Below are 13598 nucleotides of genomic sequence, written 5' to 3'. Positions count from 1 at the left end.
CGCGTGACGTCATTTTACAGCGTTCAAATTGACGTGACGTCGCCGACGCCACAGCGAGCGCGCGCAAAGGTTTGACGTCACTCCCGCGAACGTTATTTCAAACGGACCAATGAGAGAGCGCCCTCACCGCGCAACGAATGAATATTTATCTAATGACGTCACTACCGAGCCACCGTGGGCTGGGGGGGGTTGACCTTGAAGATGTCACGACTGCGCTCGACCAATCGCAACGTCGGTAGCGACCTCCCCCCTCGCCCTCGCGTCTGATTGGCTGGTGGTGCGGGTGGTGATGTCAGAGCCGTTGGCGCTGCGTTTTGAATTTGCGGGAGGCCAGAGTCGCCTCAGGTTTTAAAGTTAAACAGAGTTTTATTCTACAATTATAGTCTCTATTTCTACATACACACACACATGTATAGCGGAACGTCGTGGTAATGAGACCTGGAGCACCCGCCCGCCCGCTGTGAGAGCCGAGATCAGTCCGTGCCGCGGGTGCCCTTCCCACGCTGAGGTAGGCAACGGGACATTAGCCCGAAACGTCGTCGCCTGTTTGTTATATTTGTACATTTCATATCGACGCCACAGTGGGTGCTGACGAACACGTGTCGAGTGTTGCTATTGTTGTTGTTGTTTGTGCACCACTGCCAAGGGAAGCAGTATGAGCGTCAACCGATAATGTGCTTAAGGTAGGCTCTGTACAACAACAACTCTAAATTAATAATAAGTATTCTTCACGGAAGCTTTAAGTGAAGATATAATAATCAGTGATTACCCTTCATGGCAATACAACAGGAGGTAAGAAAGTGTGTTGGGTTAGATCGCGTAAGTGTATTATACTTACGCGTAAGTATAATACACTTACGCGCTAACTCAAAAAAAAAACCTTTATTATGAATATTGGTCGTGAAAGCCTCCTACGTGTTAAACTGACGACAGGAGTTGTTTTAAGATATTCAAACATTTATCTGATAATAATATCTGCATTGTCTTTGAAACTGATTGCCCTACGCCAGCAGCCTTCTTCATGGCCGAGTCTCACCACCAGTGTCAGACCAAAGAGCCACAAGACGAACAGCACCAAGTCCTATCGGAGCAGCTATATCATGGGACCTGTTTGCCAGTGTTAAAAGTATGAAAAATAGGTTTTTACTTTTCTGACAATACAACAGGAGTTGTGTTAAGATGTTTAAACACCAAATAGATACCTTTCGCAAGGAATTGAATTCGCATTAGCCACACACAGTACTTATGATGAACGTACAAACTAAGCATGCTTTACACCATTGGAACCTCATTTGCCAGAAGAAAAAATATGATAATTGGTTTTTTACCCTTTTATCTGGCAACAAAACTGACATCTTTTTTACAAGGAGTCATGTTTGCATAGACCCTTGTAAGGACAGTGCATACATTATCAGAGTTATGTTTTTTGTTTGCATTACGACTGCAGGTATTGTGGTCTATGCAAACATGACTCCTTGTAAAAAAGGTGTCAGTTTTGTTGCCAGATAAAAGGGTAAAAAAACAATTATCAAAGCATGCTCTGATAATAATATGGCATTGTCTTTGGAACTGATTGCCCTACACCAGAGACATCCTTTTCTATGGCCTCGTCTCACCAGCGGTGTCAGACCAAGGCGAACAATGCACAATGAGAGCATTTATACCTCGAGATGGGCAGCTATATCGTGGGACCTTTTTGATACTGCTAACAAACGTCTCACGATGACAACAACAGCGTTCTGAACACAGTTGTTGTTCTGAACCTGTCCTCGCGTGTATGATGGTAGAGTATGTTCAGGAGATAGATGCCAATGTCGAGTTCTGCTGGTCACGACGAGAGAGCTTCAGGGGAGAGCGTGGCAGAGTTCGTGTCGTGTTGCTCTTCCTCCTCCTCCTACAGGGAGCTTACTACCCGCTCCATAATGTGGGTTTCCATGACCCCAATCGCACTCCTGTGACTTGTATTGACTATCTCTGTGGGTCGATATCTATGTATATGCTATGTTATTGCGTATGATCACAGCGGCAATATATTGAGGAGGTAAATGCTGACCAATAACGAGATGGCTTCAGGAGGGACGTTTCTGTTCCTCCGTTGTAAACTAAACTATAAACACATTTTTTTTTTTACCAGGGTAAGGCCCACTGAGATATACTGTACAGCTCTTTTTCAGAAGCGCCCTGGCCACAAATGATAGCTCAACAAAATTGGCTTATCACGTGGAAATGTATAGCGGCCAAATAATCGAAACGCATGATGTTGATTCTAAACGTGGAGGGAAAAACTGTAAGACCCAGAGAAAAATCCACGCGACCACGGGGAGAGACACACGCAGATTCCAGATATACAGGCAGGTGTCGGGGTCGGGATCGAACCCACGACCTCCTTAATTCCAGGCGAGTTAGTTAGGTGCGCAGACCACACTGGTTGTATGCCCCATAGCTGCACTGATACATGCTCTCGTAGTGCTGTGACGCGATAATTCACTCATAATCATGTGAGACAACAACACGTAAGCCAATCGTTAGGTACCATTTGTCCACTGCGGGATGAGGACCTAACAACACAGGCTGTGCGGAAACTGGAGCTTCTTTGACCACAGAATGTGAGCTTGTGGCTCATGCAACCGAAACTGGACCATTTAGTAAATCCATAGAGACACACAGAGATAGAAACTAAGAGACCATGGGTACATACGTATTCGTAGAGATACATAGAGATTCGTAGAGAGACATTGGTCCACATTGATACGGAAGAGATACGTTAAAGGACAAGCTGCAGTAGCGACTGTAGCCAAGCAATCCAAACTACGGACCATACAGCAAGCTCTTTCAACGGAGGAGGAACAGCCAAACTGCACGAACTCTCTCTCTCTCTACTGAAGCCCCTCTCTTCGTGGCCAGCAGACCACAAACATTTGCATTTAGCTCCTGAACGTATACGTGTACCTGGCATACGCAAGAATAGAATCACGCTCGTCGGCGCAGGTTGGTGAAGGTGGGGAGTGCATTGGTGACAGCAATAAAGTACAGGCACATTGCCACTACGGATTATTTTAAAACAAACTAAATGATAGCTCAACGAAAGGGCTTATGTGGAAATGTGTAGCAGCCAAATACTCTAAATGCATGTTGATTCTGAAGGGAAAAACAGGAGGACCCAGAGAAAAATCCAAGCGACCACGGATGAGAACATGCAAACTCCAAATATATAGGTGTCAGGGTCGGGATCGAACCCTCGACCTGTATACCAGGCGAGGTAGTTAAGATCTCGCCACCGTGCACTGTTCATTCCCACGCAGCCCCGCAAAACAACGCATACACGTTTTAATATGTAAGACTATTAATCATTGCTGTCTTTAAAAGTGTAACGAATGTATGTCTGTGTTATTAACAGGTTAAGGTACAGCCCAGAAATTTTTCACTCGCGTCACTGCTGGTAGAAGGGGCCTCCACGAGATGGGCTCAAGAGGGAATTTTATCCTCTTCCACATTGGCCGGACGTATTGGAGGAAGTGGGATTACCCAGTAATAACTTCTGGATGAACAGGAATGATGGGGGGGAGGCTATTTAAGAAACTTGCCCATTGTTTAAATTGCCCCAGCGAGAGATCAAATTGAACTCGAGAGAATAATTTGCTAAGTGGCCATGAAAGCATAGCCATTAATGTCTCTCTCTCTCTCTGCTGTCTCCTGCAAGACTCTGTGAAGCAAATCAATCGTGCTGTTGACGCCGCGGCCGTCCTTCTCATACCTTCGAGTGGTTCCATCCATCCCTCCCTGAGCCATGGGTCTGCACGAGAGCAAAGACGGAGCCGCCGCTGCTGTGCCCGAGACACCCATCGCCATGCCCGCCATGCGCCGTCTGCGCCAGCTGGAGGACCCACGCTCCCCGTCGTGCGATATCGAGCGCACACCCATCGAGGTACGGGGCGTGGGGGAGGAGGCCACTGGTTTACGTCGCACTCGCAGGGGACAAAGGGGGTGTAGTTGACTAGCAGCATATATAAGGTTGTTAAAAATCGGGATTTATTTGGCATTGCCGGTAACCGCATGTCAAACACCGGACAGACGGACAGGAGCTGTTGCATTCATGCTCTCAACGCTTAGCCCAGGGGTCGGCAACCTGCTGCTCCTGAGCCCGATGCGGCTCTTTGAAGGACTGCTTCGGGACGTTATTTATTAAGGACTACCATCTCGCATTCACACTTTTTTAGTGTGTTTAGTTTGTTGTCCATCCCCCGCACCTCCGATTAGCACGGTTGGCTACGTATGGTGCGAAAGAACTTCTACATGTACGCATTGCGGCTCTTGAAACATTAAAGGGGTATTTTTTACCGAGTTATAAAAAAAAATGGCTCTTCTTATTTTGGTTGCCGACCTCTGCCTTTGCCAGAAAGTGGAGTGGTGTCGCCGGTTTTTGTGTGTGCTGTCGGTCAGGTGGGGAGCAACTCGGAGGAGAAGAGACGCCCCGAGAGACTTTCTGTGGGAGACACGGGAGAGGAGGAGGATTATGAGGAGGAGGAGGAGGTGGTGGCACCCAAGGAGGAGGGTCACGTGGCGGCGGTCAATGACCCGCGCTCTCCCTCGCAGGAGTTTGACAGAACGCCGCTGCGCCTGGAGCCTGAAAAGCACACACAACGTATGTGTTGGGGGCACGGTGCGCAGAGGGTGTGCATGCGTATGTAGTAGGTCTGTGTGTGAAGGGTGTGCGTGGTGGGCTGATGGGTGTACTTGTGTATGTATAGTATAGTATGCGCTACAAACTCGGTTGGCTGTGTTCATTGTTCTCCCTCCAGATGCAACGAGTGCCCTGGCCATGCAGCTGGACCTTGTCTTCCTCGGGCTGAACACATCCGATTTGGCCCCAGGTACCTGGCTCCGGATGTTCCAGACACTCTCCCCACCCTCCTGTGCATGGGGTTTTCTCCGGGCACTCCGGTTTCCCACGTGCAAACATATAGACGCGCTTACAAACATGGGAGAGAAATCATGCAAACGCATGGATTCTGTAATTCTTTCTAAAATGCGTTTGTCCTCAGAATTATTTAATTTATTGATGATAATATTCTTCAATGGGAAAGCGAGATATGTAAGTCTTGATAGGAGTTTAAAAGTATGACTAATTATTTTGACTCACTGGAGTTTTTCCTGGGTTATTGAGACCCTATTACCATCATCAATGTCAACAGCATGTGCATCATCAGCATCATTATCATCTACAGTGTTAGCAACTGTTCTAGCACTGTGAATATCATCGACATCATGAGCAGCTGCATCATCAGCAGTGTCATCGTGTTAATCCATCATCTCTAGCTGCAGAAGCAGCATCAACTGCGGTATCTAAATGATAATCAATCATCATCAGCTGTATCATCTTTATCATCACAATCACCGTCAATGCCCTCCGCGGTCAGTGCTACCGATTCCACCTAACGAACCCCTCATTTTAACAGAGCACGAACTCCAGTGTACGGCGCTGCTTACTCTGCCACACCCAGAGAGCGATACACCCAGGGAGGAGGCTGACGACAGACTGGAGGAGGTGGCTCTGCGCGTCTCCACTGCCGCCCCGCCGATGGTGCCGTCCATGAGGGAGCAGGAACCGCTGGACCCCCCGGCTGCTCCCCAAGCTCCCCCACCAAGCCCCAGGTGCGTGTGCGTGTACATGTTAGTGTGCGCGTGTGTGCGTGGCGAGCGGTAGTTTAGCAGTTTGCGCACTACGCTACGAACCCGGCAAACCAAGTTCGATTCCTACTCACGGCCACCACCAGTGACGATTATCTGAACTGGTCCTGGGTCACCCCTAGCTTGACTCAGCCTCAAAATTAGTAACCAATGCGGTGTGTAAACATCGCCACTGGGGAGACAAAGGCAGTCGGGCGTGGTGCTTGCCACCCACTCCCTCATGTGCTGTGCAGGCCTTCACAGGTGCTCGCGAACCTCACTTGCCCCAACGGTCTGTTTTTTAAAATTTAATTTCACCTTTATTTAACCAGGTAAAAAAACCTTTATCTTTGTTTTTTGTGTGCGTGTGTAAATGTGTACATGTGCGTGTACAGGTGCATGTGTGCGTGCGAGCATTGGCATGTTGCGTACTTGGGGACCGGTGGTATAGTGGTTAGCACACTTCGCTACGAACCCGGCGACCCGAGTTCAATTCCCACTCATGACCAATAACAGTGATGAATATCTGAACCGGTCTTTGGGCCTCTCCTAGGTTGTCTCAGCCTTAAATGAATACCTAGAGCGGTGTGTAAATATTACCACTAGGGGAGGAGACAAAGACTGTCAGGCTTAGAGCTAACCACCTTCTCGTGATCCGTGACGACCTTCACATGTGCTCGCTCACAGTGCTTACCCCCAACAGCCTGTGTAGTTTATAGGGGTACTTTTGTCTTTGTTTGTATCTGCATGTACGGGTAGTGGATAGAGCACTGTTACAAACCCGAATTCAATCTTCATCATCATGGGCAGATAGTCCACATTTCGTCATTTGTTTCCATTTTTCTCTTGTCTTGTGCCAATATGCTCAAATAGCGCCACACCTTTCTGGCACCAATCTCGTTATGTCATCGTCAAGCCATTCTCTGTTAGCTCTTCCTCTCTTTCCGGTTCCTTCCATTTTTCCTGAATGGTACACTTTTAGTCTTCCTCTTGTTGTCCACCCTACATACGCTTTCAATAACGATCGCTTATTAAACACCGTCGAGGGTAAATGCTTGTTAGAAAGTGTTGCAGAATCCCCCTCCCATCCCCTCTTCTCCCTCTCCCGTTTTCCCTTTTAAGTTAGTTATCTTCTCCCTTCCCTTTTGCTTTCCCTCCCCCCATGTAAACTGTCACTGCTCTGCTAGAGGCTCCTCACCTGGATGGGGCAGTGAGCCCCAGTGGCGTAACGAGCATGGAGGGTCAAAGTTACGAGTTGGGGGCCCCCCTTGACAACAACAACAACAAAAGTGTAAAATAACAATATAGATTTGAAGTTTTCGTGACTGCAGAGATCCATACTCTTTGGTTCTTTCGGTAAAGTCACGTATGTATAAAATAAATAGTGATTTAATTTATTTTGTTTTATTGTAAAAGAACAATAACGCCTATTTAAAACGCAGTTGAAATACATCTGTATGAAAATGTGCTTCCATTCACATTTCACTTTAACTTAATTAGGCTATGTATCGCGGCGATATATAATAGCCGAGGTGCGACCGTGCGAGACAAATTAAATACTGGGGCGCCAGCTGACTGATTGACGGCACCCACCCTGAGCTGAGGACGTCACCACTACGCCACCAAGCCCCGCCGTGTCGATCTCGGGCTTTTGCTGGTGGGATCTGTGCTCTTCCCCCTTCTTGTTCTGTGACCGGTGCTGTGTAGCCGGGCTCGCGTTGAGTTGAAATAAAAACAACAAAAACAGGTGTTGCGGAATCGATGCGTGTGCACGCTTTTTCTTCGTCGCCTTTGTTCTTCACGCGTGCGTACGCGTTTCTTCCACAGTGAGGAAACGCCACCCGTCCCAGCGCAGTGCTCTCCGCTGTGCGAGGCCGCTATCAATGTTCTGCCGGAGTTGCCTATTTATTGTGGTGCGTTCACTCTCCCACACGGCTAACCACACGGCCAACCCCGACCACACGCTCGCACGCAGCTAACCCACCCAACCATGCAATCATCCACACAAATAACCACCTAACCACACAACAAACCATATGTGTACATGTGCCTGTGTGTTTGTCTGTGTGTATGTTTGTCTTTGTACTGTGTAAATTTGACTGGAGTGGTAGTGTAGCGGTTAGTGCGCTGCACTATGAACCCGGCGACCCAAGTTCGAGTTGCTGAGGAGATGGAGTCTGCTTCAGTAGCTCGCGATCACAAATCACTGTTGAATTCCATCAAAAAAGTGACTTGAAGTGCCATGCCTATTGCCATACTTAAGGGAAAGAAAGGTGATCTGATCTCCAACTCCCAGACATAAGTTTGCAGACTTACTAAGCATTTCTGTGAGGTCTGGAGGGAGGGGAAATCCCTTAGCCCAGAAAACATAATTGGGCAAAGTGGGGATTACTCTGCTGAGGCTGCTGTGCCTCAAATATTGTAAGAAGTAGTCAACCAGCTATGAGTGACTGGCTGAAGTGCCATCTTTTGAAGTACGGAAGGAAATCCAGAGTCTAAGACCAGGAAAAGCGCCGGGCAGAGATGATCTCCCACACAAACTGCTGAGGGAGGGTGGTTTTTCTGTGCAGACTGCCCTACCTGACATCATAATAACAGTCTGGACCACTGGGTGGGTTCTGCAGGATTTGAAGGATGCCCTGGTGGTCCCCCTGACTTTAAAAACTGCAGGGGCATCTCCCTCCTCAGTGTACCATGAAAGGTACTGGCAAGGATTATTCTACATCGCCTTGCCAGGCACGCTGAAGAGAGGCTTGCGGAGCCCCAATGTGGTTTCAGGCCAGGGTGGTCCTGCACAGATGTCATATTTTCTGTCCGTCTGCTACAGCAGAGGTGAAAAGAATTCCACCAGCATCTACATCTCTGCTTTATTGACCTGGTCAAGGCCTATGATACCATCAATAGGCCTGGGCTCTGGGTTGTTCTTCATGCTTTCGGAGTCCCTGATTGCCCACAATCATTAAGGACCTTCATGATGGTGGTCGGGTAAAGCTACATGGCCGGAAGTCAGAGCCATTCCCTGTTAACCTTGGGGTGCGACAGGGATGTCCTCTGGCACCTACATTATTTAACATCTATTTCGACCACGTAGTTTGAGAAGCTTTCCATGGCTGTACTGGAGGAATTTCCATCTGGTACAGATACAATGGGAGGCTGATCGATGCCTGGGTGCGGTCGAGGGATGGCTCTCTATTGGTATGCTGATGATCTGGTAATTGCTGCTCACTCTGAAGTGGAGTTGGAGGTGCTGCTGCTGAACTTGGAGCATGCTACTAAGAGGTGGGGCCTTACCGTCAGCCCCTCCAAAATTAAGCACCTGTCTGGGTATTTTGTGTCATAAAACACTCCACCTCAACTCCTCATTGGTGGGGTAGTTGTGGAGAGAGTGGAGAGGTGTCCATACCTGGGCAGTCTGCTCATGACCGGCTCTGGTTTGACAGCAGAGGTCTCACTCCGAATTAGTCGAGTGGCATTATCTTTTCATTGGCTGCGTAACGCTGTGTAGAAGCTAGCTATCTGGTGTGTCCCTCCACATGAAGCTTTGGGTCTTCTCGGCCACAGTCATGCCCTCCCTTCTCTATGCTTTAGAAACATGGACCCCCCCCTAATAGAACATCTTTACCAGTTAGAAACATTTAGGCTGGCCTGCCTACAATCCATCTTGTGTTTGACCAGCATGAATTGTGTGAGGAGCTCACAAATCCTCGAAAGATCTGGACACAGTCCCATTGTTGAGCTCCTGCAGGCAAGGCTGCTTTGGCTGGGTCATGTAGCCCACATGCCCAGCCACTACATGCCTAAACAGCTCTTGTTCGGCCGGATCGAGTGGGCTAAACGGGTGTGGCACGGGCTAGAGAAGAGATGGAATAATGTGGTGCGAGAGGATGTGGAGCTGAGTGGACTTGCCAATGACTGATACCAGCCGTGTCAAGATTGGGCTCTGGAGGAGGCTCGTGAAGGACGCTACTGGGCAGTTGGAGGCAGTCGCCCTCCAGCAACAGCAGAAGGGGAGAGGAGCGACGATCACAACGAGCAGAGTTCCGAGTGGCTAAAACAGCAAGTTGGCACAGTATGGGGCACAGGTGGTGCATCTGCCAGTCATCTCAGTCAGTCAACCCAAGGCACCTGGGTCTGTCCCATGACCTCTTGCCAGCTGCCGTTCAACACTTCACGTGGCCTTAACATGCACATCACCGCCACTTAGTGGCAAATGGTGGTTATTGTTCTTGTATGTATGACCATGTGCGCTTGTGTGTTATATGTATGACTGCGCGCATGTGTTATATATATGACCATGTGTGTGTTATATGTATGACCATCTGCACCTGTGTGTGTAATATGTATGACCATCTGCACCTGTGTGTGTAATATGTATGACCGTTTGAGCAGGGAGCCCACTTAAGGCCGTGTCCCCGTCGCGCCCGGTGCTGAAGCAGCGCGTGGGCCCCCGGGTCCTTGGGGTCCACTCGTCGGTGACCCCGCGCTCGCCCCTCGCCCTCGTGACCCCGCGCCCGCCTCTCTACCTCGTCTCCCTGTGCGACCGCAACTCTCCGGGCAAGCCTCAGCGTCCGGCCGTCACGGCGAGTAACCCGCAGTGCCGCGTCGTCATGTCGAGGCGGTGGGGAAGGGTCGCCTCGAGGCCACGGATTCTCAAACTTGCTTGGGCCGCGGATCCAATCACCCGATGCACCCTGGTGACAAAACAGTTTCACCTCTCTCTTGATACCAGTCATGCAACATGGTTAATATTGCCGGAAAATTAAGAAAAAAATATAGCTATAACTTCATTTTTTAATTAAACATCATGAGTAAAATATAAATGTCCGATCAAGATACGTTTGTATCACAGCCCTGCGGACCACCCCCGGTGGTTCCGGGGACCGCACTGGGAAGCACTGCTCAAGGCCATCCTGATTAGCCTGAAACAAGTGCTCCGGGAATTAATTAATCCGTATCATTTTCATTATTTTCTCTTTCCCTATAAGACCCTATTGCCTTTCCCCCCCACTGCACCACAAAGCGTGTGTTGGGGCCGTAGCAGAGCCAGCCGTGCGCCAGAGGTCGCAAACGGGTTTTGATTCCTTACCCGTATCCGGCCGCACCAGGGTCGCAAACGGGTACCCGTACCGGATCGGGTACGGGTAGCCGGGTATCGGGTACCCGATTGCGACCTCTTGGATGAAGCCATGTTGCAGGCGCGGGTGGGTTGATTCTAGGAACTTGAATTGTGAGAAGAGACAAGACGTTGGGAAATGAGTGACAAACGGTTACTCACCATATTCTTAGGTTTTTTCGGTAAAGTCACGTAGGTAAAACATCAAAATTAATTTAAAAAAAAAATCACGACGTTTCGGAGGCAACACAAGTCTCCGTCATCAGGTGGGACCGTCACAGCCGGATTAGCTGCATCAAGTGAGGCAATGATTCAAGATGTAATCCCTTAAAAGCAAGTTGAGGGGGAGGAGAGGGGGGGAGCTCATCAGAATGTGGTAGCCAATTTACTCACCAGTGACTCACGGCCTTCTCACTCATTGGTTGGGGTGAGTCACGTGCGGCTACCCGTACCCGGCCGCACCAGGGTCGCAAACGGCTACCCGTACCCGGCCGGGTAGCCGAGTATCGGGTAGGGTACGGGTATTGGGTTCCTGATTGCGACCTCTGCCGTGCGCGGCATAGGAGACACCCAGCTGCTTTTCCACTGCAGGAGCCAAGCCGTGCCGCCGACGTGTTTGCGAGAAATTGACGAGTCGAGGGCACGCATAGGCGACGCGGCAACACCGTGTCCTCGCAGTGCGCCGACTGACGTCGAATGCATTGCGATCATTTTGATCATTTCGCTGCTATAAATGTCCAAATGATAAGCCACTTTGTTGAGCTATCATTTGTGGCCAGGTCGCTTCTGATAAATAAGTGAATACCTCGGTGAGCTTTGCCTGGTAGGATGGGTATGGTTTAGTTGTATTTGTATGTGTTTGGGTGATGTTTACCTTTCTTGTACTTTCCACTACTATCACGTTTTTGTATTGTTTGTTGTTGTAACATTCTTAGCCGCCCCTCCTGAACATCTGTGAAAGAGCTTTATAGCTCATCGGATTCCTCCAGTACAAATAAATATTCTGATTCCTACCTGGCCCTGCTTGGTCTCCCTTGCCAGATTCGGGTGTCCTGTGAGTCCAGCAGCTCATCACGTTGTTTTGTTTCTGGCTCGGAACAGCAAATAGAGTGGGGAAAACCTCCCATACCGTGAGGGCCCCATGCTAGCACAAGTCGGATGTGCCAGTGGTAAGCGGGTAAATTTTTGTCTATTGAGCAGTGAACACCTCCACACGTGGTAACGTTTATTTGTTTAACTGGGTGAGAACTGAAGAAACCAGGAGAGTCTCGTTTGGAATGTCCATGGCACAGTAGTAATGTGCGCGTGTCCACACAGGGTCGCAAGGGAGGCTCCGGTGAGGCGCTGCACGTGCCCGCTCGCGCCGGGCGCAAGCACGAGAGGGTGATGGGCGGTGACAAGGAGAACAGCTCCGTCCGAGCTCTGGATGACTGAAGATGCCGCCGCCGCTACTGCAAGCCGTCAAAGCAGATTCTCAACAACAGCAGCCACTGCCATTGCCTTGGGTCGACGAGGAGTTTGCCAAACACCCCCGAGCAGAACCCTCTTGGAAAGTCTCGAGACTCGGGAGTTGAGACTCGGCTTTGAAATTTCCTCAAAGACTTCGTGACGATTCACCCTCTGCGCTTGGATGAATCGCCACAATCCTGTTTGAGCATCGACTATTTCGTCCTCGCGTAACATCGCCATCTGTACCGTCTCGTGTGTTGTCTCATTCAAATCTGGACTCTCACTTGCTCCCGCTAGGTACTTTACCATCGTTACATCTCGTCACTGCCAGACTTGTTCCGTCGTTGTTTCATTCCATCCGCACAAACTTCAATCTCTTCCATCCCATTTATGTTGCCACGTGTGTGCCATTTCGTTCGCTCGGTGTAGTTCCTTCACTGTGCATGTTGAAGATCCCCTGACGTCGTTGGCAAGAGCAGGCCGTTGCGTGTGCACATCGGGGGTCTATCATTTTCCAACTTACGAGAACTCTACGTGCAATTACTCCAGTGGGATCTTGCACTTAGTACCGGCAGGACTAATGCCCGCTGGTGGCGAGTCACCTTGCACGCACAGGGATGAGATGCAACAGAAAGCGCGCCGAGACGGTCCGGCATGTAGGCTGCGACGTCGATCACGCCACCATCATCAGTTCTGTTCTGAGTTCCGCGTGGTTTCCTCCAGCTCATGTGGATGGTCTCGTTCTGCTGCGTTTGTTCTCGTGGTGTTGGCCATTCCTGTTTCACCCATTCTCACCTTGGGCCCAATTCCTTTTGGACAGTGGGTTAAGGCCAAAAGAAACGTTCGCATAGTGTTTGTGCAAATCGAAAGCAATTAATCCCCCCACCTCCAAAGTGAATTTAATTGCCTGCGTTGTGATTTGTCGTGTAGTTCCCATGCCGCGTTCATTAAAAAGTTACACTACGGTCCAGCTCCAGGTTCCTCTCCAAATGCACTGCCAGCGCTTTCAAGCCTCTTGGCAAGTGTGGTGGTGGTGGTGGGGTGACGAGGTTCGAAAACGTGTGGCGCGATATTGGTTTAAATGTTCGGTCAGCTTGACTGACGCGGTCTTCACAAGATATGCTGTAACAATTGCGACAAAAGATGAGGGGGGGGGGGCATGGTGAAGTGTAAAGAGGTACATTGATGCAGGGCCCCCACCGGCCACAGACCTAACGTGCGCTCTCAAACTCGACCTCGCTGTGTATATTGCCGACCTGATAATCACGTGCTCATCACGAGCTCTGCACCCTTCTCGTTGCGTTCCTCGTGTATGGTCTTCAAGTCACGGCTCGCTCGGTTTTGCACATTTTTCTCGCCAATAAAAGTA

At 49.6% G+C, this 13598-nt stretch overlaps 1 protein-coding gene across 5 annotated transcripts; it reads left to right on the top strand.

Moving 5' to 3' along the window:
- The first annotated feature begins 221 nt into the window (after positions 1-221).
- On the top strand, positions 222-13585 carry CDCA3 (cell division cycle associated 3). 5 transcript variants are annotated; one of them, XM_061568236.1, is made up of 9 exons: positions 227-508; positions 1014-1126; positions 3701-3925; positions 4441-4642; positions 4800-4871; positions 5457-5652; positions 7495-7580; positions 10057-10247; positions 12098-13585. In XM_061568236.1, the coding sequence occupies exons 3-9, from the start codon at positions 3788-3790 to the stop codon at positions 12212-12214; spliced, it is 1002 nt and encodes a 333-aa protein (XP_061424220.1). In that variant the 5' UTR covers positions 227-508; positions 1014-1126; positions 3701-3787; the 3' UTR covers positions 12215-13585. The 5 variants fall into 5 exon arrangements, with proteins under 5 accessions (XP_061424222.1, XP_061424220.1, XP_061424221.1 ...); XM_061568237.1 differs by having other exon boundaries at positions 1011-1126; XM_061568238.1 differs by lacking the exon at positions 1014-1126 and having other exon boundaries at positions 222-508; positions 3786-3925.
- Positions 13586-13598: the final 13 nt, after the last annotated feature.

This window comes from Lethenteron reissneri, chromosome 40 (assembly GCF_015708825.2).
Source record: "Lethenteron reissneri isolate LAM-NWPU_2019-01 chromosome 40, ASM1570882v1, whole genome shotgun sequence".
NCBI classification, from domain to species: Eukaryota; Metazoa; Chordata; class Hyperoartia; order Petromyzontiformes; family Petromyzontidae; genus Lethenteron; species Lethenteron reissneri.
Note: the sequence above shows the minus strand (reverse complement) of the source record. Positions and strands in the feature narration are given on the sequence as shown.

Excerpts from the sequence above, each read along its gene's own strand:
- CDCA3 (XM_061568238.1), top strand. The coding sequence starts at position 3,788 with ATGGGTCTGCACGAGAGCAAAGACGGAGCCGCCGCTGCTGTGCCCGAG. Across the intron at positions 3,926-4,440 it reads TCGAGCGCACACCCATCGAG|GTGGGGAGCAACTCGGAGGA; the intron begins GTACGGGGCGTG and ends GCTGTCGGTCAG. Across the intron at positions 4,643-4,799 it reads GCCTGAAAAGCACACACAAC|ATGCAACGAGTGCCCTGGCC; the intron begins GTATGTGTTGGG and ends TTCTCCCTCCAG.